General features: G+C 52.0%; 1 protein-coding gene and 1 non-coding gene across 5 annotated transcripts in view; both read right to left on the reverse strand.

Annotated features, from left to right (window-relative positions):
• Positions 1 to 1960: 1960 nt before the first annotated feature.
• LOC118883153 lies at positions 1961 to 2067 on the reverse strand. The gene has a single exon (XR_005016943.1). It is a non-coding gene; the product is annotated as a U6 spliceosomal RNA (small nuclear RNA).
• A 3745-nt stretch (positions 2068 to 5812) lies between these two features.
• Positions 5813 to 27150, reverse strand: part of PTPRE (protein tyrosine phosphatase receptor type E) — a 166101-nt gene continuing 144763 nt past the window's right edge. For all 4 annotated transcript variants that reach the window (XM_036828477.1, XM_036828479.1, XM_036828478.1 and 1 more), the window contains 11 exons: positions 24270 to 24389; positions 22875 to 23038; positions 19109 to 19244; positions 18683 to 18832; positions 18265 to 18358; positions 17162 to 17238; positions 15831 to 15965; positions 13078 to 13203; positions 12033 to 12199; positions 10505 to 10640; positions 5813 to 8654 (listed from right to left, as the gene is read on the reverse strand). In XM_036828477.1, coding sequence (XP_036684372.1) covers positions 8580 to 8654; positions 10505 to 10640; positions 12033 to 12199; positions 13078 to 13203; positions 15831 to 15965; positions 17162 to 17238; positions 18265 to 18358; positions 18683 to 18832; positions 19109 to 19244; positions 22875 to 23038; positions 24270 to 24389 — 1380 coding nt within the window. In that variant the 3' untranslated portion in view covers positions 5813 to 8579. The remainder of the gene's footprint in view (positions 8655 to 10504; positions 10641 to 12032; positions 12200 to 13077; positions 13204 to 15830; positions 15966 to 17161; positions 17239 to 18264; positions 18359 to 18682; positions 18833 to 19108; positions 19245 to 22874; positions 23039 to 24269; positions 24390 to 27150) is intronic.

Raw genomic sequence — 27150 nt, forward strand, 5'->3', positions numbered from 1 at the left:
AACTTGGCGAGATGAAGCCCTGGAGTTTGTGATTTCCACGGTCAACCCCCATTGGCCGTGGGCTCAGGCACTTGCCACGCTGTGTTGTAAATGCTTGTGTGTGTGTCTGTGTCCTTCTGTGTCCTCCATCCGAATGTGAAAGGTGGGGCTTCTATCCTGCATCCCCAACACCAGGCAGGCACTCTGGAAACATGAATGAGTGGGTATAGGAAGAGAAAAATGAAAGTTACAAGAAATACCTTTACACTGGGGAGACCTCGGGTCCAGGCACTAGGGCTGTGGGTCATCTGCACAGGACTGTCCTCTCCTTGGTGTCCTGACCACTTAAGGGAATAAATGTGTGATTTGGAGGACAGTTTGTGATGCCATTTTCAGGGTAATGATGAGACTTTGAGGAATGACGGGTAGCTTGCCTTTTTCACGTTAAGTATCTTTGTCTAAACTGGGACTGCTTTCATCTGAGAAGGGCTCCCCCCCACTCAATCTTAGGGCCATCGGCCAGGGTGCCCCTCAATTCCAAACTGTAGCACCCCTCTGAGCTTTCATGTCATTTACACGTTCTGAGCTTTCTGCAAATCTGCTCTCACCTGTGTTTTCTCTGACCACGCCTGCTGGCCTGACTTAGTCCCCAGCAGGTCACCTTGGACAGGGAGCAACACAAACCCGAACGTTTCCCCCAAAAGAACGGCCGTTTCTGACAGCCACAGAGCGTGAGGCTCTTTCCCCACCATTTCTGAATCACTTACACGTGAGCCCATGGCTCCTACATCTCGTTTTAAACCTGGACTTTGTCTTTCTTCAGTTTCAGAGCTGTCCATCACACTGCTGTTCTGCTTTGTCCTGCTTTGTCCTCCTTTGTGTTCCCTAAATCAGAAATGAGCACACCTTCCCTCCAGTCACCTGTATGGAGTCCTCCCCATTCACTTACCTTGCCAGGTGGAGGTATGGATGGAAGATAAGAAAAGGTCGCTGTCCCCTAGAGTGTGAACTGTAACATCGGTGCCCCTGCCTGTCTACTCTTGTAATCCCCGTGTCTGGCATGGAGCCAGGTCCACATAATAATAAATGTTTGCTGAACGAATACATGAATCCAGGCGTGTCTGCTGAGTCAGTGGTATTTGCTTTTGCTATTTCGGCTGCTGTAATACAGTTTTAGACAGTGTTGTCTGAAATCTTAAGGGAGGGTGAGTGACAGATGGCGGCAGGAGGGTTGAGGATGAAGCAGGGAGGGGACATTCAAAGAGCTGGGCCGGAAAGGGGTGGAATTCTGGCAAGCAGAAGGGAGAGTATTTTAGGAAGCGCAACCCTCGTTAGAAAAGGCGCTCTATTTGAAGGTGTGAGTCATCCATGTGTCATTTAGGTAGGCAAGATTCAAGAAATTGTAAACTAGGAATTTTCTATGATGAAATTGTTCTGCCAACACTTCACATTTAGTAATAATTATGAACCTTATGTATAGAAAAATTTCAATTAGCTGTATGCCTGGGGAATGGGATAAAAATTAATTAAAAATCTCTTAGGGTTCAATTCTAACCAAAAATCTCACTGAAATATATCAGCATATTTTCTCGCCTTCGTAAGTACAGCATATCAAGAGCATAAGAGTGGTTTTATTTTACAGGGTTGTAGGTGCTGGATTAGAAAAGGTCATTCAAACAAGTGTCTACAAAAGCACACGTCCACAGGACACATCCTTTATTTAGCATTCTTGAGGGTGAAGGGTCAGAAATATTAACCACCATTATTTAGCCAGGCTAATTGTGTGTTTCAGAATGGGGTGCAAGAAATAAATACCTACTCGCTGTGTGGTGTGGTACCTTCTCTGAGCCTCAGATTCCAAGTGAGTAACATCCCGCTGATGGAAAGTTCTCAGTAAATGGAAGCTATTCTTTTTTTTTTTAACATCTTTATTGGAGTATAAATTGCTTTACAATGTTGTGTTAGTTTCTTCCGTATAACAAAAAATATGGAACGCTTCACGAATTTGCGTGTCACCCTTGCGCAGGGGCCATGCTAATCTTCTGTGTATTGTTCCAGTTTTAGGATATGTGCTGCCGAGGCGAGCACGATGGAAGCTATTTTTACTTTTTCATCCCCAAGCTTTTCCGTGATATGGTTGCCACAATCTCTCCTTGACTTTTTTGCTCTAATTCTGTACCAGCCAACTCTTGTCTTTCTTAGTTAAACCCCTCCACCCCCCTCACACATACATAGACCTGCACACGTATACACATGGATATACATAAACATATACATGGGTACACACCCCTTCCTACACACGTATACACATGCATATACATAAACATATACATGGGTACACACCCCTTCCTACACACATATACACATGCATATACATAAACATACATGGATTCACACCCATTCCTACACACATATACACATGCATATACATAAACATATACATGGGTCCACACCCCTTCCTACACACATACACATGGATACACATTCATGCATTTATACACACACACACATACTCATACATGCAGGTGAACACACACTCACACACACACACACCCTGCTCTTTTCTCTGCCTGGGACTTTCCCCACCTCCTGCTTCACAAGATGATCCCCCTCAGCCCCGAGCTCAGCTCCAGTGAGACTCCCTCAGAGAAGCCTCGTTCACCCCCATCCCCATTTCCCAGGCTGGGTTAGTCCCCCGTTTTGTATCCTGGGGTCTTGCTGTGCATCCTCGTGGGACGTAGTGCAGTGAAAACTAGACGCCCCCCTCTAGGACAAAGCTTTGTCCATCCAGGAGGGCAGACCATGGATGGACAAGTCTCTATACCCTGGTGACCAGTGCAGGAGGTGTCTGGGATGAAATGATCTTAAAACCCACGGTATTTTTTATTAAAGGGAGGGAAGGGAAAGAAAACCAAACCAAAGCAAGACAGTGAGTGGCAGACGGGGTGGGGTTGGCGTGGGCTCTTTGGCCTCCTGTCTGCATTTCCACAGCTCTGATGTGGCCAGACAGTTGCTTCCCCTCCTGGCCAGCAGGCCCACTTTGGTCCTGCAGGAACAGCCCTTGTGTTCGGGGAAGGGGACTCCCCACAACCCTGGCTCTGTCCTGTTCGTCTGGACAGAAGTGGGGAGTCCAGGGACAGGGATTTGGTCAGGGCCACAGAGTCAGCAAATGAAGACGCGTGTTGCCCCGAGGTTGGCCGTCCTAACGTGAGTAGATCCTGGGAGTGAACTTGCGGGCAAGTCAGGGGGTGGGAGCCCGTGGTGGGTCGGTTTGTTCCCAGGAAGAAGTCTGTCAGGGGCAGAGAAAGGCTTTTAGGTGTCCGGGCGTCAAGTTCATTACTATCTGGAGGGGCTGAGGCAGGAAGGAAGGGCCATCCTGAGTCCGAAACACAGTCAAGACCGAGGAATTCAGGCCTCAGCAGACGGGCACGCTGGGTGGAGGTGTCCAGGTTGTCGTGGAAAGCACATTGGAAACGTCCACTCCATAAAGTCAAGTCCAGCTACTGAACTAAAAACGACGTAAGACACTGTGGCTGGGAAATGCCCATCTGCTGGGCTTTCTAGACGATTCCTCTAGAAGAGCTGGTGGGATCGTCTTCCCAGACACAGATGCGATGGTCCAGCCACAGCCCGAGGGACCCTGATTGCGGTGCCGTGCAGACCCCCGGGGCTCGGGCCGTCGCCCGGACATGGCTGCAGTCTCCCCTCTCCTGGTGCAGAGCGCCGTGCTGACACGTGGATGTCATCACCATTGCTCCTCACAGAGGGACAGAAAGTGCCCAGGACTTGTTCACGCGAAGCCCCGCCTGGTGTCTACACGGTGATCCCACAGGCATGAATGTTTGGTTTGATGCGTTTATTGGGTGCTGCCATGCAAGGGCCACAGAGGGCCCTGCTGCCAGGCGGAATCACCCACACACCCAGCAACCCTGTCAACAGGCTGGTAAGTCCCAAAGCTTCCTGGACAAGGGACTTTAGATAGCCATCAACGACAGTCTTTTATAAAGCAGCGAAGGGAAATATTTATAACATGAATAACAAAGGGTTAGTCTCCACATTTTATGTCCATCAGAGTAGCTTTATGCCAGGAATGCCAAGCAGCCTTTAGACAGGATGAGAAAGCTGTGTATATGCTGACATGGCCCGATCCTAAGGCGGGACAAAGGGGCAATGTACACAACTGCCCGCAGGTAGTGCATTTTGTCATTTCTAAGGTACAAGGTTTTTCCACATTAACCTCTCGAACGTCAGGATGTATCTCAAAACTGACGGTGTCTTGCAAGAAATAATTGTCAGTGTGTTTGCTTTCTCAGCAAAACAAAGTGGGTTTGGCAATTTTGTCATCCTGGATTTGATGATATACCGGGAGTTCGGCTCTGTTGTTTTTATAAACAAACAATCAAGCAAGAGTCCGTGTGTTTATGTAACTGTACAGGTTTAAATCTGCAGATAGCTGTCTGGAAGGATGTACCCCAAAGTTACCAATGGACTGAGGTGGAGGAGTCAAGTGAAAGGCCAAGTTCGTACACACTCTTTCTGTTTGGTTTGAACTTGTACAACAAACGCATCTCCCTGTGTCGCCAGGGTGGCACCGTCCTTTGAAACCAGGGGCTGGCACCACTGGAGAAAACCTCCAACTTGGGCCGGGGGTAGTGGCGGGGCAGGGCTCCAGGGTCCCGTCCTTCGGGAGGGCGATTCGGGGAGGCCCTCGTGCATCACTGCAGTCGAGTCCCCGGGGCGGGGGGGTCTTTGTGCTGCCCCTCCCACCCTGTTCCCTCACTCGCACGTGCGGGGGTCTCCTCCCCATTAGCCACCTGCACCCACGTGCTTGATTCAGGGCTTCTTTCGGGGACATCCAACAACAGAAACCTTGGCTGTAGGGGTCAGAGCGGGGGCAGGGTGTTGGTCTGCTAAGGCCGTCCTAACAAAGTGCCACAAACCAGATGGTTCAAACAACCAAGTCTTATTGTCTCCAGTCCGGCAGGCATGAAGGCCAAGTCAAGGTTGCTTCCTTCTGAGGCTGTGAAAGAGAACCCACTCCCTGGTCTCCGGCAGCCTCCGGGCTTCCCAGTTTGCAGAAGCATCACTCCAATGCCTGCCTTCTTTTCACACGTTCTTCTCCCTGTGCACGTGTCTCTGGGTCCAAGTTCCCTCTTATAAAGGCGCCCTCATACTGGAGTAGAATGGACCCACCCTAATGGCCCACCCGACTCCTAGGCCCTCATCCTAATTAATCACATCTGTAACAAATATAACAAGGCTTATAAAATTTATTAAATAAATACAACCAATAATAAAAAGCATATGTTTAGATTTCCACATTAGGCCCAGAATATCTAAAAGAGGAAGCTGGGGTGTGAGCTGGGGAAGGGCAGTGAAGCTGAAAAAGAGAGCTGGGGTCACCAGAGACACAAGGTGTGTAAAGGGAGACCTAACAGGTGTTTAGGTTTTAGGAGGAGAAGCGACATTAGAAGGGCTTTCTGACCCCACCTGGCTGTGGACTTTGAGCATGTGGTCACCTTCCTCGTAGATTTTGAGAAACCACTGCTCAGAGCTGAGCCCTGTTTGGACTCGAGGAGGGACGTGGGCCCTCTGCAGGGCCACTTGTGACTCGTGCGCCACACACCACTCAGGACTTCTGAAGACCAGCCCACTGGCCATCATGCCCATTCATGCCCGGGGGGCTGTTTCTATACCATGTCTGAGCTAAATTTTACAAGTCCTAAAATTGTCTGCATCAATCAATGCTTCCCTCCTAACGAATGTCTTGTCTAAAAGGATTTAAGGCAGAGGAACGAGATAAGGAGATTTCAATGAAGAAAGAGACACAGGCTGGAAGTCAAAGTAAAGATTTATCCTTGCATCAGAATGTTTTGGATCTTGCAATTTGCATATACAAAGAATTCAGCAGCATTCACTGGCATCATAATCAGAGCAAGATCAAATGATAAATGGAATAAAAGAAAAGATGAGAGTTGAAACCGGAATACATACATATATTATAAAGATTGCACATAAATTAACACAAACACAACAGAAGTATCAGTAATCACACATTTAAAAAAATAACATGGGCATGACTCCAAATGCTGAAACAGGTGTCAGGCTCGTTTTAAAAAGTTTTTAAAAACACATAAAAATACCTTTTAAAACACTGGTATGCATTCTTCATTCTTAGAGCACATGGAGAGAAACAGTAAAGTGAGTCACATAGTGACTGATAAAGCAAGGAGATCAGAACGGTAGTCTTCTAATCGCTATTTGGCATTTGAATGTAGCCGCATGCAATGGAGAAAACTGGCAAAGAAAAATGACTTTACCAGCCTGGTGCTGTTTTGTTATGTACAATGGGCTTTCTTTGACCGAAGGGGAGGAAGAGTCTTTGACCGAAGGGGAGGAAGAGTCAACCTATCCCAGCGAGACAGAGAGGATAGGAGTCCCGGAGCGCCCACCAAGGCTGTCTGAACCGGGACCGCGGCCGAGGCCAGGAGGCTGCAGCTACTGGGAGGCAAGTACTGCCCCAAAGGCGGAGGGGGTCCTGCAACCCAGGGACAGTGGCTTCTGCTCTGTTCTCAGAACCACGAGGGCGGAACCGCAGCAGACAAGGGGGATGCACCAAGGGGGCAGAAGAACACACAAACGGAGCGCCTCCCCGAGAAGGTCTACCTTAATCTCAAGACAAGAGATGCCAGTAAGACCATTGAAGGGCCTGAAGGATTCTCATTAAAGGCTCCTAAATTTGGACCCCAATCCAGGCGCCTCGCCTCGACTCTATGACCCCTATATGTCGCCTTCACCACAAACACGGGCTCTGTTTCTAGGCTTTGGTGCTCAGTTTTCTCTCTTCCCCTTTAGTCAAGAAGGGCTTCGGGCTTGGGACTTTAACAATGCAAACAAACAGGGCCACCAGGTGCATCTTGCAAAGCTCCCTCCATTTTCTCTTCGACCCAAATGCGTAATCATTGCACCCAGAAGGGTGACGCATTCAGCTGTGTGTGGAGTCCAGGGCTGCAGGCTGGTGGCCATGGCAGCGCTCACGAAGTTGTGCTTTTGTCCGTCCAGCTGGGCACCTCACCTGACCCTCGCGTGGGGCTCGGAGGAGAGGCAGAAGCTTGATTGATTACCCGTGGGCTTGTTATTAGGACGTAACTTACCCTGGGTTACCTTTGTGCAATCAGTTACCAGTGGAAATATCAAATAAAGGCCTTCAGATTCACATCTCTTTTAAAAAGCAAAAAGTGTACCCAAAAATGCACATGTTAAATGTTTTCAGATGTCTTTTTTTTATATTGTGCTCATCCGCTAGGTACCTAACAGCCACAGACAGATCACTGCCATTAAATCAAACCTTTCTACATTCATCCCTTCCCTTTTTTTTTTGCCCCATAAGCCAATCCTGTCTGGCAGTGAGATCATTATTATCCAGTGTCAGAGGTCTCACTAGTAACCATTCAAAAATAAATTAGCCTTTAGATTAAGGATTTCTCTTTTTCTTTTATTAAATATCGAGGAGTGGGACTTTAAAAAAAACTGTATAAATCTAGATTTTTTTTTTTAAGATTTCTTTTCTTACAAACAGTCTTAGCTTTTACAAGAGATTTTTAAATACCAAAATGCTTCTCAGAAAGTTTAAAGCATAATTGCTTGTAGCTGCCCCACTCTTTCTACCAGGCGGGAGCTCCTCGCTTCCGTGAGTGTCAGATGCTCTACCTGACCTTTTGGAATGGGAAGTGGCTTTTTGTCATGCCTTGAGGCACAGCTCAGGACAAGCAGGGCAGAATGGCGGGGGCCGGGGGGCGGGGGAGAGTGAGAAGTGCGGTGGGTGTGATTCTCAGACAGACAGACAGCAAGCGGCGCCCAGCACCGTGGGACTCAAGCTCTGATAACTGGTTTTGCCGGACCCAAGGCCCGGACGAACTGGACCACTGGCCTTTACATCTTTTCTCATCTGGCCAAGATGGCACAACACAGCCTTGGATAAATGCATTTTTAAGTATTACTATATAGTCACTGACTACTCCAGTGTGTTTTAGACTTGGACTCAGGTTGTAAAGTCTTCTTTGATCTTTAAAAGGTAAAGATAAACCACGTGGGTTGAGACTGAGGACTACAAAATTCCCTATTTACACTGTATCTTCACAAACAGTTTGCTTTCAAAAAACCGCCACTGCTCAGGGCTGTAAAGTCAGTGTCAGGAAAATGTATTTTCCACCGATTTCTGAGTCCTCGACTGTTTTCTAACGAAGTTGCGGTTAGTAGCTTGCATAAATAAATACACTTGTCATATTAAGATTTTTAACATTTAGAGGTGCTGACTGTGTGAAATGAAATGATATGAATCTAATGAAAAATTAAAATATTTTTACTGATATTAGCAGAAATATATATTTTATGGAATATTATTTGACCTTAATACATTATTCCAGTTTTTAAAAGGGGTATTTAAGATTTAATAACTTTACAGCAGGTGGCCTTTAAAGCATAACAAAATATATACAAAGAAATTAGGAGGATATTAATGTCAACTATGAAATAAATTAACATGACTTTTACAAAATATACTGACCATTAAATTAAAAAATATTTTAAGGCAGGAATTTTCATTTGAAATTAGCATAATCAGAAAATATATCAATAAAATCTTGTACCACTTTGTAGCAGAATTCATACTGTTCCTGAAAAAGAAAAACAAGAACACATTAAAATAATATGAAAAAAAAATTTGCCTAATTTAATTAGGAGAAACTTTAAAGAGAAGACATAAAAAAGTCTGACCAGTTATTGAAATACTGAATATCCTACTGCATATCAGCTTCTGTTACATAATTTAGTTTTTAGGCACATGAACATTTCCAAATAAAGCTGTTTTTCTACACAGAAAATGTCAGTGTTCAGTTTCAACTTGAGCTTAGTGTATTTTGGACAGTCAGTGAGAGATCTTTAGTTTTCATATTTAAACTTGAAAACAACCACTTTTGAACTGAAAAAGAATGAGCATACTTAACATCAAACTTCATAATGTAATGAAAATAATCTATAGAAGTTAAATAAGATAGAAATATAGATTATTTTTAAGCCTAAATTTACACTGTAAAAGGGCATTGCTTTATATCAATTTCACTAGAATTTAAAAGAAAAATGCGTTACATATGTATAAAGCTGTTAACTTATTAGAACACTTGGACATCATCTGACTCCTGACCTCCCAGTGGCTCTTTGAGGCGGTGAGACTAGAGCCAGGTGGTGGGTTAACAGCGGACCAGAAAGCGGGTTGTGTGACACGGCCCATAACGGGCACTCAAAAGAGGAAATGAAAGGGATGGGGAAAGTGGCCACGGCAGGGCTTTCTTAGTGAGCCCACTGTGCGTCTTGGAAAACCACGCGTGCACAACGGTCAGCAGGCAGGTTCAAGTAACAACAGCTACCCTAAAAGGGTCTGGTTCCTTGCAGACCCTGGTCATTTGCTGGCCCAGTGAACATGGGAGCTGGGGAAGCAGGGGGACCAAGGGCGGCTCCCCGGCCCCCTCCCTCTTCTTTCCCAACACCTTGCGTTCAGCCTCTTCTCTAAATTCCCGTTGAACAAAAATCTACAGGCTTTTGGGTTGGAAGAGGCCAAGCGTTAGCCTGTCTGGCCGTTCCGGAGTCTCAGTCCAGCCATCATGGGAAGGAGCTGGGCTTTCCAGGGGAAGAAAAGATGAGGCAGAAAACTGCTGTCCTGAGGTTGCAGGGACGTTGTCAGGAGAGCCAAGAATGGACGGTAGGGGTCCTCCCTTCCAGCTACTAAGATTCCCACCCGATCACCCAGCGCCCCCCCGGAAGGGAAAGGAAAGTGCCTGAGTTGGGATCCAGTTAGCACAGAGAACGAGCGGGCCGGGCCGGGAGGGCAAGCGCTAAAATAAGAAGCCTTGGGGAAAACGACGGGTTATAACAGCCTTTAAAACTGACCTTGCTGTTGCAGAACAATCACCAAATTTGGTGAAGAGGCATCTCTTCTGAAAACCAGAAAGTGCGTGTTTTCACCACGAAATGAAAGAGAATGTAAGAAGGAACTGTGCATTGCATGGACTCCTTAAGTAAGGCCCCTGGGCAGCGTCTGGAGGCTGAGTGAGATCCAGCCAAGGAAAAGAGTCCAAACGAACAGTGGGAGATAGATGACAGGAATCAGGACTGTAAATGTCAGTGCTACTTTTGAACTTGGTACATATTTAGATGTACACTGGAATCTGGAGGAACAGTTCACTTCGACATAACGGTTGCTATCATCTGTGCCTCTGTCCAAGGGGTCTTATCATCTGATGTCATGGGTGTGCCCCTCCTCACGTGTCCTGCCCGGGGGACAGACCCCAGCCAGACGCAAGGGAAGAAGGGGGTCTGCAGAGCTTCACTGTGAGCTGACTGAAACCTTTAGCTCTTTTTCTTGGAAACGTTACCTCCCTCCTTCCCCGGGGACTTGAACTCCGTCAATGAAACATACATCAAATTCAACACGAGACCATTCTCGATTCCTCTGGAAACGGTTTCTTACCAGGGTTTGCACCATATGTGGCCTCTGAAGTCGTAAACTCTTCACAGCTTGGAATACGTCTAGAAGTCCCTCAGCTTTGACCCGTTCCAGAATGTTGCTGAGTGCTATGAAAGTCCCTGTACGCCCAGCTCCAGCACTGCAGAGAAAACGTGCTGGATGAGATACTCCAACTCACCCACGGGCATGAGAATCCCACCGCCTCCGCCAAGCCCTACACGTCAGTACTGGAACGATCGGAGCTTGGGTTTTTAATGATCATTTATAGGTAGCTTAGCTTTGGACTAACAGTCAGCAAACATAAAATTCCTAAAACACTTGCCTAATTACAACATGAGTTGAATCAGGACCGGTTACAAGTTTTTAAGCTGGTGGAACCATTTCCCTTCTTCCTTGTGTAGACCAGACCTAATGGAGGCGGGCTTGGCTGGCCTCTTCCAGGGAGCCCTCTGGGGATGCACGGCTGCCCTCTGGGCCCTGGAATCCCACCTGTGGACTGACTCTATGGTTACACTCCCTGCGTCTGCCTTCCCACAGGTGGGATGACCTTGTGGGTCTCCTTCACCTTTGCATCCCTGGTGCCCAACACGTGTTAAGGTCAGTCTGGGTTTGCGGAGGTGGAACAAGAAGGCACTCAAAACGACATCTACAAAGGCACCAGGGACAGAAAACCGAGGCGTGTGCTCCCCCTGCTGGCCAGGCCGGAAGTGCGCCAGGTGGGTCCCAGACAAGGAAAGAGGCCCAAACCCTTCACGCTGGGTGTTACTAGCTACAAGGCGAAGTGGGTCGGTGCCAATGGCAGTCGCAAAAAAATGGGAGCCACACATGTAGACAAAGGAACAGAAGTGCAGCTTTGGAGGCAAATCAGCACCCCCAAGATTAAACTCCCCAAACGCGAGGGAAGAGCTTTGCAAGGGTGGTCAAGGTCCCTGCCAGCAGGGGGGGCCTGGCCCAGAAAAAAGGTGAGCTGGCACGTCTCCAGATTCAGCCAGATTCACCCTCTACCCTCGTAATGCTGTCTTTCAAAGTCTTTGCTGGGGGCGCCCAGCTGTGTCCAGGGGTCCCCCCAGTGTGTCCCTCTGCCCTTGGGCCTAACTCGGGAGCCGGGCTGAGAGGGAGGGCGTGGAGCTGCAGGCCCTCCTTATGGACCCCGGCCTGGACATCCGTGAGAAGCTCAAGAAGAGCCTCCTGCTGTGCTGGGTGGGAACACCAGCCAGAGTCAGACGGTCTTTCAAAACGAAGACGACTCAAGTTCAGGGTTTGTCTGAGCGGTGCTTGGCAATTTTTTTTTTTTTTTGACAACTTAAAAAGCACAGAGAAATGTGTGTTTGAGGCATTTCCTGGCTCCTTCCGCCCAAATGCTTCTGCGTGTATGGTGAGATGACACCTATGCATTTGCCTTATGTTATGTGCGAAGGGGAAGGTGAAGGATACCGTCCAGGGAAATGGTGCTGCTGGGAGCAGTGAACTGGGCGTGGGGTCTGCGTTCGCCCCAGCAGCAGGGGTGCCTGGGCCCCCAGGGGCCGCTCACCTGCAGTGCACCGTGATGGGGTGGTTGCCCGTCTGCTGCTGCTGCTTCTGCACGGCCGCAATGAGGTCGATCATGCCTTTGCCCTCGGCGGGGATCCCGATCTCCGGCCAGCCGTGGAAGTGGAACTGTCGCACGACCCGGGTCTGCTCCTCCTGGCGGGCCGGGGGCTGCCGGGCGGGAAGGGCGTCTCAGTGCTGCCCCACCGCAGGCCCCCCTGCCCTCCCGGGGACTCGGGCCACGGTGTCTGGCGGCCAGCAGAGCTCCCAACTGGCTGGCCTCCCGGTCAGGGTGTCTGTAGGCCGTGGTCGCCCTCAAGCGGAAGGCCAGCAGTGCTTCCTTCTGGGTGGGGATCAGAACACTCAGAGGATGTGCCCCCGAGTCCCCAGGGCCCACCAGACCCCTTTATGGGATCCTTGGCAGTTTTGCTTGAGCTAACAGGAATCATCCCTTTTTTTTAAGAAGCCAGGACCCTACACGTCCCTTCAAGGCTGGAGATGGGCAGTTTCTGAGTCTAGCGGCCCTGGGTCGTCCGGTGACCCGCGTGGAGGAGAACAAGTCTTTGGGCAAAGCTGGGTTCCACTGTTCTGACCGCCTTGAGCTCAGAATCAAATCCCATAGGTGGGTCATCTTACCCCCAGTTGACACACAGCGTCCCCATTCTTGCCAGGGAGCAGCGCCCAAGACCCGGTGGGAGGGGGGATGGCAGAGAGCCCCAGAGAGGCCTCTGCAGCTTCATCCATTCAGTCCTCCTGCTCTGGGCCACGGTCATTGCTGCTGGGGAGCGGGTGGCGGTGGGACGCCTCTCGGGGTTGGCCACTTTGCTCCGCCATCCCCGTGCTCCAGCAAGGAGGCAGGCGACCACGGAGGTCAAATCTCATGGGAGATCGGCCACTTGATAACTCAGCATCCTACTGTCCTCACTGACCGTCGATACTAAGCTAACATGGGGCTCTGGAAAAGCCTGAAGGAGCAGGACATTCTGGCACAATGACAAGCAGACCGCGAGTGATGTCCACAAGAGATCAAAGGGCTTTGGCAACAATACCTGATTGAAAGTGACCAGGAAGTCTCGTATACTGATGGCTTCAGAAAGGGTATCGCTCTTTATTTCGATCGTTATTTCTCCATGAGTCACTGAGCCCTCTGTCGGCCAGTACTGGTAGCATTTATCCTTGGGGGATAACAGAAAAAGAATTTGCTGCTAGCAGTTTTGACGATATGATGCAGAATTGCTCTCAAACCATTTACCGTATTTCGCCTGACCAAGAAAATAAACTATAAACACGAATATGAATGCTACCAGTGCCTGTTGACCAAGGGAACAGAGGAGAGTCCAGAAACAGACATGCGTGTATTTGCAACTTTGATACAGAACAGAAGTGACATGACACAGAGGAGAGACTAGTCAGTAAATGGAGCCGGGAAATCAGTTCTCCATATGGGAAAAGGGAACTGGATCCCTGACTCACACCCTACCTGGGCGGATATGAATGCCCCAGCCCCTCCTGGAGTTGGGCAGCGTAGAACTTGCCCTACCATATATGGTAGCCTTGAACCTTAATAAAAACAAACCAAGACAGGGTCAGACTTAACGTCAAAAACAAAACTGTGAAAGCCTTAGAAGAAGAAAATACCTTTTCATTTTGGGGTACAGGTTTAACAAACAAGAGCCCCAAAGAGCGAACCAACCATGATACAGCAGATTGCAACATCAGATTATAATAAAATTAACTCTGCGTCATCCAAAAATATCAAGAGAATGAAAAGACAGACAATCAACTGGGATGAAATATTTGTAATACGTAAAACCAACAAGGGATCAGTACCAAGAATACGTAAAGAAATCCTATAAATCAATAAGAAAAGGGCAAACAACCCACTAAAAAAATGAGTGAAAGGCATGAACAAGCACTTCGCATAAGACGAAACATGTCTTCTATAAATACGCATAGTGAGATCTGACCTCACAGGGATCATAGAGGTGCAAATCAAGGCCACAAAGAGATGATATTTATACCTATTTAATTATCAAAAATGAGGACATCAGACAACCCTAGGGATGTCGATGAATGATATTCACCCACTGACCACTTTGGAAACCACAACCACTTTGGAAAGCCATTAGGAAATGTCCTGCAAATTCAAACTTTCACACACACTCTCCAATGCAGCATTTTGTCTCTTTGGAACCTACTATTCCTTGTGCATCATGAGACACGTACAAGAAAGTACCCACAGCACTGTTTGTAAAACAACAGAATGGAATCAACCCAGATGCCCATGACAGAAGAAGGGGCAAGTCAATGGATGCAGGATGTACAGTTTGTGTCGTGGAGTATAAGGAAATAATGATGAATGAGCCACAGTTATAGGCAGCAACATAGGAGAATATCAAATGCATAATTTTGAGTGGAAAAACCAACTCAACTTTTGAATAAAGTTCAAAAGCAGACAAAACTAAACAGTTGTTTCTTTAGGAATACACACACGTGATATAAAAAGATTTTTAAAAAAGCTAAGAACACATCTTCTAGGGTGGCTTTAATTGAAAAGATAATGATAAGTGTTGATGAGGATGGGGAGAAAATGGAACCCTTGTACATTGTTGGTGGGAATGCAAAATGGGGCACCTGCTTGGAAAGCAGTCTGGCATTTCCTCCAAATGTTAAGTGATATGAGTTTGCAATATAGTCACGGTATGGCCCAGCAATTCCACCCCTAGGTATCTACCTAAGAGAAATGAAAAGTTAACATTCATGTAAAAACGTGTCCATGAATGTTCAAAACATTATTCATAATTCCCCGAGTGAAAACAATGCAAATATCCATCAACTAATGAATGAATAAATGAAATGTGGTATATTTATACAATAAAAAATAAAAAAGAGTGAGGAACTGATTCACGGATGAACCCTGACAACATTTACGCTAAGTGAAAGAGCTCAATCACAAAAGACATGTATGATTCCACTTATAGGAAATGTCCAGAAGAGGCCAATCCATAGAGTCAGAAAGTAGATTTGTCGTTGCAGGGACTGGGGAGAGGAAGTGGGTAAGTGATTTTTTTGTGGGTATGGGGTTTCTTTTTGGGGTGATGAAAATGATCTGGAATTAGTGATGTTGCACAACTCTGAATATACTAAAAACCACTGAATTGTACCCTTTAGAAAGATGAATTATATGGTATGTGAATTATATCCCAACAAAACTGTTTTTAAAAAGCAAAGAAATCAAAAAAACACAAATTCAGATAGCGGTTACCTCTTGGGAGAGCATCTGGATAAATGTACATTATTGGCAAAAGTTTGGTTTTTCAGCTGGATGGTGGGTTCATGACTGTTTATTACGTTATTAAATAAAAACAAGAAGGCCATGCATGGATCTTTGGGAAAAAAGAAACATTTAACTCATTCAATTTTACCAGAACTATATTAATTAGGTACATATATCAATACCTATGTCTTTCTGTTCCGAAAAAAAGTGAATAAATGTCTTTTTCTTCAACAGGTTGTGACCAAATTTGTATTTGTGGCAAACACAAGATGGCAGAATTTCAAGGCAGGTTAAATAAAATGTAGGCTAAGAATAAAGCCAGCGGGTAGTTACGGTTAACTTGTGGTGGGCGTGGTGATGAAATAAAACCTTTTTCATTTCCAGCCTCTCTCCCTCCTCAGTAGCTGTGGCCTGGCCTCACAGATGACAGCGGGTGGGACACTCGCAAGGGACAGATAGTCACATCAGGTGGGCTGCACCTGGTGTGTGTTAACGGCCCCGAGGTGGGCTGGGCGGCGCCCTGACCTGCTCTCTCTCCTGGACCTCGGTCAGCATCACGATCGTGTGGCACTTCCACTCCCAGACCATCCTCCAGAAGTCCTCCACCGTGTGCGCCAGGGGCCCCTGGGTGGCGATGAAGTAGTCCTTCTGCCGGTAGCCCTTCAAATGGGAGCAGAGGTTAAAGTCCGACTTCCTTCCAACCCATTTCCACCGTGGGACATGTGAGTGTAGGACAGCCCAGGGCCGCATGAGGGACAGTACTCTCCAGGCTTCCAGGGCCTGAGCCAAGCCCCAGCTGGCACACGCTCAGAAAACAGGTCAAGATGCCCAAGCTAGACAGCCCCCCTTCAGCCCCAGGTCGCCTCTGAATGGGTATAATGAACCCCTTGCTTGGGCTGGCTTTGATTCTAACATGTCTGTATGCGTCACAGCTAAGTTAGTATCGCAGTGGGGCAGCAAGCCTGGGCATGGAGTTAGAGGAAGTGGGTTCAAGTCCCAGGTCCTCCCCTCGGGCCCAAGTGACCCCTGGCACAGCGTTCTCATCTGCAACAAAAATTCTCGCACAGACTTGGCTGCTATGCTCTCTCCTGCCCATTCATCAGCTAACTCTGCTGTGCACTAGGCAGCCTAAGACTGGGCCTGAACACAATTGTGCTGTCCACGCACAGCACATGCGAGAGAAAGCGTGTGCAAGCACGGATAGAGGGCTGGTGTGCAACAGAGAGGTAAAAGGGAAGTCACTATGTATTAAAAGCAGAATGGAGGGCTTCCCTGGTGGCGCAGTGGTTAAGAATCCGCCTGCCAATGCAGGGGACACGGGTTCGAGCCCTGGTCCAGGAAGATCCCACAGGCCGCGGAGCAACTAAGCCCGTGCGCCACAACTACTGAGCCTGCGCTCTAGAGCCCGCGAGCCACAACTACTGAGCCCGCGTGCCACAAATACTGAAGCCCACGCACCTAGATCCCATGCTCCGCAACAAGAGAAGCCACCGCAATGAGAAGCCCGCGCACCGCAACGAAGAGGAGCCCCCGCTCGCCGCAACTAGAGAAAGCCCGCGTGCATCAACGAAGACCCAACACAGCCAAAAATAAATTAATTAATTAACAAAATTTTTTAGAAAAGCAGAATGGAAAAATAGCAAATTATTTAGCAGCGCACCTACATCCTCTATTTCCAAAGTTCCTTATTCATTTTCTTTAAGCAAGTGTCTGCTAATGAAATGGTTTGGATCTCTGTGGGCGTGTCCATCCTTTCTGATTGTGAAAGCAAGTTGATCAAGAGTCTCTGTGATTACAGATGAAGAGAGCATGGGTCCTCGCCAGGCACGCAAGCAGGGCGGGGCCACTGCACTTACGTCTATAAAGGACGCGTTGATGTAATCCGTGTACTCCTGGCCCCTTTTCATGGAAAGGATGACGCGGTTGAAGTCATCTGCAAAGCAGTGCGTCCCCTGGGTCAGAACCAACCCCATCCTGCCTTGCAAACTTGAACGTGCTGCTAGGAGCTTCCGAGACATAAAACTTATGGATAAAATCACTAAAAAAAAGTCAACTCATCGGAAGGTTTACTTTCTAAAATAGGTTAATCCAAGTGGCCCAGGGAAGTTGTGTTTTATCAGGAAAGTTCTAAAGTAATCCACTTATCGTTCTCATTTGTCATAAACTGAGGTGATTCCTACCAAAATGTAAGCATTAAAGTAAATTTAAAGAGTAAAAGGAGTGTGGCCAGGCAGGCAAGCCGGGGTAGCCGGCCGGGGACATCACAGCCACTAAGACCCTAGGGTCTGAGGCTGAAGAGGACTTGCTCAGCCCACACACCGCCTGCCTGGACAGGTCCACGTGAGATCCCACTCCTGCCCGAGCTTGAGTCCAGGAGGGGAAGTGGAGGGGACGTCTGGACGAGGCGCTCCTCTTCCCCTCAAGGCGGGTGCCCTCTCCTTCCCCCCATGGTTCCTCTGATGCTCCTGCAGGCCCCCAGGCCCTCCCTCCCCCCAGACCCCGGGCAGCCCAGTGCCCGATGCCCCCCTGCCCACGGTTTGCCCGTCCCCAGGCCTCTTCCTGGAAGGTCTCAGCTGAGTTTGGTCCTGCTGCACATCCTGGGCCAGGACCCCCACTCTGTGTACAGGGGGCTCCGTGCCTCTGCCCAGGCTCGGGGAAGAACTGGATGACATGTAGAATCAGGAGGCACTGAGTCAGGCCAGGATCTCACTGCTTCCAGGAAGTCCTCCCTCTCCTGCCTCCACGCCCAGGTCACAAGCTGCCCGCCTGACACCCACAGGACTGTCTGGGTCGCTCGTGCCTTCCCCACACTTGACAGAGCTCCCAGAGGGCGCCCTGCCCTTGACCCCTGGTTTACAGGGGTGGGTGGGCCATGACTTCTTAGCACCTCTAGCCAGAGGGTACCAGTCCGATCACACCTGCCTCAAGGGTTTACCCTCCGTGGCCCGGGCTGCCTTACATGGGATGATCTGGATGACCCTGGCCTTCTTCATGTTGGCCGGCAGGTTGCCTGTCCTCATGTTCTCCTTCATGATCCGGACATTTGTCAATTTCTGCGGCCAAGAGGACACAGCCGTGCAGTTAAAACCCGGACATTCCCGAGACATCACTCAGCCTTCTAACAGCTCCACCGTCAAGGGCACCTGCTCAGTGGAAATACCTGTCTGCATCTGCAGACATTTCCCGAGTCTTGGGAAATAAAAGTGTATGCACGACACGCCCCCTGCACAGATGGTTGCTAAGCTCAGAAAGTCCCCAGTATTCTTCCCTCGGAAGTCACGGGCAGGACGGCTCCCCTGCTTTTTCTGGGGTCAATCAAGGGGGGAAGCAACTGAAAGCAGCTTCGTGTAAATGGCGGCCCTTAAGTCGGCACCTACCCTGAACTCCTCCTCCAGCCCGACCTTGTCGAAGTGGGTGGCGCTGCCGTGCAGCGTCTGCAGGTGCTTCTCCAGGGAGGACACGTCCAGCTCGGTGTCCCCGTAGAGGTAGTACTCCAGTAAGGCTTGGTAGATGAACGTGTACTGCGTCTGTGGGGAGACGCAGATGGGCTCCAAGGGGGCCCTTCTCTTCTCTTTGTGTAAAGGGAAGGGGGTTTGGGGGCAGAGTCAGATTAATGGCCATTTATAACGACCATCTATGGCCTTGACAGCGTGACAGCGGGCGTGACGGAGGGCGCGCTCCCTGCCGGGCACCACTCTGCGTGCACCATCTTGGGGAGAGGGCACACATCCCGGGGCGTCTGGGTTTGCTGTGCGAAGCTCACACCAGGACGGGCGGCTGGGCCCGAGGAGGGCGTTACTCACGTCCGTCTGAACCATCTGAGGCCGCTGATTGCGGATTCTGGACACGAAATCAAAGACGTCCACCTTTTGCTCGGCATGCATCATGTCCATCATGGCATCGATCACCATGAAGGTGCCCGTCCGGCCCACGCCCGCGCTTGGGGAGAAACAAAGACGCCAAGTCGTGAGTCACATTTCCCCGAGATGAATGCCAGGGCCTCGGAACACGCCTGCAGCCTGGACGGGAGGACACCCCGCCCTCCACAGAGACTTCCACTTCGTCCCTGAACACGAACTTTCCTCGGTTAATAAAGAGCAAATCCAGGCGAGGCCGCCAGAGGGCACCACAATCTTAGTGGAAAGACCTCAAATCGCTCCCTCTACCTGGGAATTGTGTCCTAAGCCTCGGGAGAGTCGTACAGGTGATTTTTCCTCTGTTACCCAATGTCGCCTTCTCCTTATCACCTGTGTAACTGGATTTTTTATTGTCATGCTTGATATGGCTTTTCCAGGCTCTTCATAAGAATGGAGAACCCCAGGTCGGGTCTGCTGGCCCTGGAGCCAAGGTCATGCAAACGGGGGCTCCGTCTGGGATTCTAGCCCTCACCTCCGGGCTGGCGGGGGCCAGCTGGTCCTTAGGGGCTCCACTGAGAGGTCTCCCGCCTCGGGAAGCTGCCTGATTCCATTCCTGGGTCCGGGTTTCCTTCCCTCCCAGTGCTCTCCCCACAGCAGTCTGTGGACATCCTCTACCCGCCACCCGACCTGTCTCATCTAGATGCCCACCAGCCAGTGAGAGCCGTCCATATGTGTCTCCCCAACACCCAGGGCTCAGGGGGCACACAAACGGACTCAGCCAACATCCGCTGGACGAATAAACCCCTAATGGCCCAGACTCATATGTGCAGCGTCGACCAGAACTGCACGTGGCAGCCCAGGGTGTCGGGTTAGTTGGCTCAACGGGGCTTTACCCCTCTGGCCCCTGCAGCCAACGTGATCTTTTAAACGAAAAGGCTCACAACTTAATGAATGAAGTCCCCCACCCTGTTCCTCTTTCTGGGGGGAGGGTGGTACCGCTCTTTCCAGACCATTAGTCTGCAGAATGGTGCTAGGACAGACAGTGAAGGCCCTCGCCCTTGGAAGGACTCCCCGCTCATCACACTGAGGGGAGGGGAAGCAGAGGAGACAGGAGAGGCTCCTTCAGGAGCCTTGGTTCTTTACAAACGCAAAGTAAGAGAGAATCATCAGGTGCAGAGCCAGTTAAAGGCGCCCCACCCAACAGGTCAGTGGTAAGGGCCAGGAAATAGCGGGCTCGAGGCTGCGAGAGCCCAGGAGGCCCAGGTGCACGCGGGGCAGAGGGTGGGGAGCACCTGGGCGCAGGGAAAGGGACCAGGCCGGTTCCAAGAGGAAAAGCCCCGGGCCAGGCGCTCCTTCCCTGCTGGGCCCTGGATGCTGGCGCAGAGCTCACAGCCCTAGCTAGAGGCCCTCCCTGCTGTTTCTACAGGGCCCCCGGGCAGGCAGTGGCTTCTTTTTAAGGGATTAAGGGGGAGATGTTGAGGGTGAGTGTGGGAGAGAGAAGGAAATCGCGCAACCTCCCGCCCCCAGGCGGTGCACGTCCTGGAGCCCCAGGAGACCCCGTGAGAAGATGAACTTGGAGGCATGAGGAGGTCTAGTCCGCTCCCCCCGAGACTGGAGGCTGCCAGCCCATGGGAGCCTCTTCCCTGATCCAGGGGGGCCTCCGGCTGGCCTGACCTCCTGGTGGGAACTGCTGTCACCACGTGACCTGCTGCCAGGCAGCGCCCAGACCACCCAACTGCCTGCAGGGGACCTCAGGTCTGCGGGAAAGCACAGACCCAGAGACAAGGGCTTCCCTTCCGCGCACACAGAAACGCGCTGGCAAAGCAGAGCGCAGAGCAGCAGGGGGGGCCAGGAGCTGCACTGGCGGCACGGAAATAAAGCGTTACCCCGGAGAGACTACTTCTGTGTTCAGTGGCAAAGGCTGGGATTCACAGCCACAGGGGAGCCAAGGATGGAAACCAAGATGAAAGGCAAATGCACCTGCCCGGGGGGCACCTGTGGTGAGGGGGAGGGGAGCAGGGGAGCGCCGCATACTGAGTTTTCACACGCACGGTGGATCCAGAGGCATCAGAAGAGAACAGAACTAACGGCTCCCTGTAGCCACCCCTGACGCCACACAGAGGCTGCTTCTTCATCCCCTGCCCTCCAGAGCACAGCCCGTGGCCCCCTGAAGCTGATGGGAACTGAGCACATAGCCCCCTGCCAGCCGCTTCTCCAGCGGGGGGCCCTTCAAACTCTCCGCCCTGATGACAAGCTGCCGGCGTCGACCCCACTGACTCGGCTATGCGGGCCTGCATCTCTGCGGGGTTTCTCAGAAATCCCCGTGCAGGAACTCAGGCCTGTGGCCCGGCTGTCCAGGCTTGCGGAGGAAGGGCCCTGCTCACTGGGTGTCACGCTGACTGGACACTGGGTTTCCAGCTGTTAAAGACAGGGTCGTTCTGAGTATCACAGCCCTGCCAGGGGCAAAAGGCACCTGCACCTAGTGACACAGGTGCTCCGAACCTGCCACACGGGTGTTCAGCAGAAGCGGCACGCAGACTCTGGCTTCCAGGACGTCTGAGAACAGGGGCTGCCCCCTTGAGGGGGCCAAGCAGGGCTAGACCATGTCCCACCCCCTCCAATGCAGCTGCTGGGAGGAGCGTGTAGGGCCAGGTAACGGGACCCTTACAGGCGTCACCTCACCTGATGTGTAGTTGCTCAGCTCCCAGGTGCAGATCCAGGAGTCCATCCCCGGCCAGGAGGCCAGGCGCTCCCCCCCAGCGACCCCCAAACCTCCCAGCCTGGGCAATAAGGGGCACAGCAGAAGCCCCCGGGCTGGGGCAGAGAAAGGATCTGGCCGGCACCTTTGGGCTCTGACCATGCATCCGCCGAAGGATGAGGAGCACGGCTGGGGAATGTTCTCATCTTTGTGCCTTTGTCTTAAAAAACAAAACATGCGCACACCAGCCGGCCACCCAGAAGTCCAAGGCCTTTCCATGAACACGATTTTCGTGTTCGAAGCCGAACTGGCATTCAGTCATGAGCTACAGAGGGGGTGGATTTGAGCCCGACTCTATGGCTTGGGGAGCTCGGAGCAAATAAGAGCTCAGCGTGAGAACAACCAGAGGATGTCCCGGTACGCAGAGGCAGAGGGGAACATGCTCTGGGAAAAGCAATCATTTCATAACCTGCCCTTCCACCACCTTAGTTGCTGCGGCTGTAACCACAGCAGCAGCAACTTACATGGGTGCAGTGCCCAGCATCCTGCAAAGCCCACTCCCAGAGGTGAGTCCCAGCCCCTCCGAGGCTGTCCTCCCCATTACAGACGCGGAAACCTCTGCTGAGAGAGGTCAGGTGGACCCCCTATAGAAGCGTGGTTTCCATCTCTGTTCCTTGAGGTGACCTGAGGGTCCCCGGCGGTGGAGGGGGGGGCGGTGAATGACAGAGTTCCATCCCCACCATCAACCTGGGCCTCTGGGTGCCTGTCTGGTTCCGACATTAGGCTTTCCCCCCTGGTGGCATTGAGGAAAGGGCTCTGCCGCCCCGGATGGGGAATATCCCCCCAGCTCTTGCCCTGAGGGATTCTCTGAGCTGCACCAGGTATCCGGGAGGCGCTTTCACGTCGCCCCTGCTGCCCCTCTGCCCACCCGGCTATCCGTCCCCTGCTGATTTTCCCACGAGGGCCTGAGTCCTCCCTGGAGGGCCCGCCCCGTGGCCCCGGCCCCGCACGTACCTACAGTGGACCACTATGGGCCCGGCGTGCGCGGGGTTGAGTGTCCTCACTTTTCTCAGGAACTTGAGCATCCCGATGGGGGTGAAAGGCACTCCGAAGTCGGGCCAGCTGGTGAAGTGCAGCTGGCAGACAAGCCGAGGGGCTTTGCAGCCGTCGGGGAGCTGCTGCGGGGATACACGGAGAGGTGAGCGGGGGGGCGGCCCCACGCCTCCCCAGCCTCACGCTCGGAGAATGCTTGCTGGGGCCCCCCTCTGCCGTCCAGGTGTGGGCAGCCATGGGTACGGGTACAGGGGGTGCCCATCAGTGAAGGCTGGACGCCCCAGAGTGAGAGACCCTGATTCTTCCTGCCGGCTCTGGACACAGCACCATGGCAGCAGGGGCAGCAGAGCAGGACCCACGGTCACCTGTCCCAGGACCAGGCCAGGCCAGGCCCCAGGCAGCCAGATACATCCCTACAGACGGCCTTAGGGCTCATGGTCCCCGCTGGGAGGCAGGGTGGCTACATCCCAGTGTGCCTAGCTTTTATGCCTGTGTAACTACCAACAGCATAAGCTTTCACTCTCATAAGCATCTTAATTTTCGGGGAAAAGATGTGGTTGGCCTACCCTCGGGAGACCCCACTAATCCCTGCCTCAAAGCCTCTCTCAGATTTTCTTACCCAGAACCCAGGTTTGGTTCTCCGCCCAAAGCCACAGAAAGCTATACGGTGTATTGGGAAGTTTGTGTGTGTGTGTGTGCGCTTTGGGGAGGCAGGCAGGCCGGGGATAGTAAGAACGATAAAGCTCATCCTCTTTCCTTTCTTGCTGTGGTTTCTCGGAAACTCAGACTCATATTTTATAATCTAACTACACCCCTCACTCTACCTTTGATTCCTGATGATACGACCTTCTGTTTTTTCTGGGTTTTTTTAATCTCTTAAACCTCTACTTCACCTGCCTTGCATACAGGTATCTTTATTGAAGACTGCCTTAAATCATTTCGGGGAAGGAAGGACTGCAGGAAATCAGTGGGAAAACTAATGAGGTGTTTCAGATATAATTTTGAAACTGCTAAAAAAAACTCACCTCACCATTCCAGCGTGTGAAATGACACTGTGTCACTGAGTGGGGACCCCCATGACCCTCCCACTGACTCGACTTCCTCCACCCAGCAAGGTCCCTGGGAGCCAGGAACATCCAGCACTGACTCAGGGCCCACGTGCACCTGTCTGCCACCTGCCCTGTAGACTCACGGCCTGGGCCCGCTAACGACCGTCCCGCATCCCCGCCCGGCACTTCCTCCAGCCTCATCCTCCGCTCGTGAGAGCCGCGGGCAAAGCTCTTCCTATTATAAACGTAGACGGGTATCGACTCTCTCCCCTGCTTCTCCAGAAAGCCCAGGATGTCAGGTGCTTACGGACTGAATGCAGAACTTCCGGACGGTGTAGTCCACCAGGACCACGCAGTCCTCCACGCACACCCGGATGCTTCCGTAGGTCCAGCAGCCCTGGTCCGGCCAGTACTGATAGCACTTCTCCTGCGTGGAACAATGGAACAGAAACAATACGTCTGTTTCTGGGACCTTTGAGCACCTCGTTGCCCCCTCCCTGGCCATGGCCACAAGGCCTCACACACACCAGCTTCCCGTGAAACAGTCCTCAGCTGGGGAAGTGTGTTTCCATCTTAATCAGTGGGGAAACTGAGGCCACACAGCTGGTGGACGGCAGGGCTGAGACCAGGATCGGACCGTTTCCAGTTCACGTCTCATTCACGCATCCACTCACTAACCCCACACATCGACCGAACCGTCTGGCTGAGCTGCCCCTGCAGAGCCGGGGACCAGAGCAGAAGTGGCCTCACCTGGGAGGGGCTGCCCTAAGCCCCTGAGGACCACGTGCTCCCCACACACTGCCCGTCGGATTCAGGACAAACTAAATTTGCATCCTGCCCGTCCTCTGTGGGAGAGTCATGAGCCTGTGGTCAGCTGAACGTCCCTAATTTTTCTCCAGCCGGGAGGAGGTCGATGTGGGAATCTGCAGAGCGGGCACCTGGTCACAGAGAGGCCCTTCCTTTGCCTTCCCTCCCCCAGAACTACCAGAGGGCCACACGAGAGGGTGGGGATGGGGCCTCCGGCCCCTGATCCCAGGTTGTCCTCCTACAAGGAGGACCTGAAGGCATGAGGCCCGCCTAAGGGGGAGACATCTGCTCCACAGCCAAGGGAGAGGCCCTGGGGTCAGCAAGCCGTTTACCCTGGAAACTGCCCACAGGGCACAGCTGTCGAGTCACGAGACATTAATAATCTTATATAACAAGAGTCAGCTGGTATTCACCAGCGCCCAGAGCTTGTGTGATGACACCCACTAGACAACTTCCCCTCCACGGCCCGGGCCCGGGTGACTCGCAAGGGACCCCGAGGAGAAACCAAGCCCTGAAGGTCCTGGTTCGGGACAGTCTTGGCCTCCTAGGGACCCTCCAGAGATTCTCAACTTGACAAACTCTCACTCGGGGACCTGAGGGCTGTTTCTCAGGCCCCCAGGGGGCTCAGTGTGTGCACTGTTTCCACGCCCTCGGCCTCCCATCTACATGGCTCCCGTCTACGTGTGGGGCGCCGTCCCCTCCCTCCCATCAGATCATGAGATGCCAGAGCAGCTACATTTCGCAACATCAAGTCAGGATGTTGAAGCCAGGGAGACCACAACAGAAGTGTAAGCGATTAAGAAACAGGGAACTCTATTGAGAAATGATTTCATCTGAAACGGTGAAAATCAAGACACAGAAGCAGGCCAGCTCTGCGTCACAGAGACAGAAAAATGCAGTAGGATCTTTCTGTGGAGAAAGATGGAGGGAAAATGTCAAGTAACGTAGCAACAGGATCACTGATGGGGGAGCTGGGGGCGTCTTCTGAGTCCCGCCGCTTCTGCCCTGGTCTCCTTGTGTCTCATGTTTATAAACAAGCCCCCAGAAGCCTGGTCCCAGGGGACAGCTGGTCCCAGGGGACACGGGGCTCCAGGTCAGCCTCCTCTTCTAGGGCCAGATCCTGCCGCAGCACCTGCCCAGAGCGTGGGGACACCTCCCGCGCAGCCGCCCTGCCCCCCGGGGCCGTGTCCCTGCCCGGGAACCCCCTGCTTCCTCCCCTTTCCGGTGAGAGAGGAAGGCCAGGGCAGGATTCACACAGAGAAGGCCGGCCCTCCCCAGCCCTGTCCCAGCTCCCTGGAAAACAAAAGAAAACCCCTCTCCTCTCCCCGACCGGAAAGTGTGGGTGGAGCCTTTTCCGGTGCTTTTTTGGGCGGAACAAATTAGTGATGGTGGCGGCCGCTCCGGCTGCCCCGCCTGCCGCCTGGCCTCCCCATTGGGCCCCAGCTGAGGTCCCCACGGCCTGTCACTTCCATCTCAACGGGCAGCCCCGCCCTCCAGCCCCGGCCCCAGCCAAGCTGCCTGGGCTTCGCTGGGGACAGGCCAGCCAGCCCCAGGCCAGTGCGTGACGATGGAGCGCAGGGCGTGGGGTCGGGGGAATCAGGGCCTCTGGGCCCGTGCCTGGCCGAGTGCCAGGACGCGCAGACCCTGGGAAGAGGCCAGCAGGACACACGTCTCCCGCCAGGCTGGGTCTTCCTCCTGGTCTGCTCGCGCCCACCCCTGTGCTGGCCCTCACGCTGGAATCTGCGAGAAGAACAGTCTCCCTGCCACTAGCGTCCGTCCCTCCAGCTCCCAATTCCTTCCTTCTGGAGAGCGAGCGAGAGCTCACTTCCTAAAGCACAGGCCCCAGCTTACTGCTGAGAAACCCGCCGAGGGCCTCCACTGCCCACCCGTCTCAGCCCGACGTTCAGCCCCGGTTCCCTGATGCATTTGTAGCCGCTCTGTCCCCCGCGTGGGCATCCTGGTTCTGGTCCAGCAGATCGCTCCCGGCCTCGTAAACACACCTCCCCGCCCCAGTGCCTCTCTCCAGCTGCATCTCATGCAGTCCCTCCCCCCACCAGCCCAGTCTTTGAGACCCAGCGACACCATCACCCCCTAAACGAGCCCTCCTGCCCCAGTCCTGGCCCAGGACCCAAGGGGGGCCACCCCTCCTCTCCTCCACACCTCCAGAGCCACAATCATGCTGTGTTCCGGTTTATCCTACAGGGTTCTGTGTCCCTTTGGCTAAAAAGTGAGTGACTCCCAGGCATGAGAATGTCCCGGTGTCTCTGCACCCTCAGCCTGGCCTTGCCTTCCGGGTGGCCCGTCCCTCCCGAGCCACCACTGTCCCCATTACTCTCCTCTATATTTTCTGTCACCTCCTGACATAATCTACATTTACGTGC

Source organism: Balaenoptera musculus, chromosome 16, assembly GCF_009873245.2.
Source record: "Balaenoptera musculus isolate JJ_BM4_2016_0621 chromosome 16, mBalMus1.pri.v3, whole genome shotgun sequence".
Taxonomy (NCBI): domain Eukaryota; kingdom Metazoa; phylum Chordata; class Mammalia; order Artiodactyla; family Balaenopteridae; genus Balaenoptera; species Balaenoptera musculus.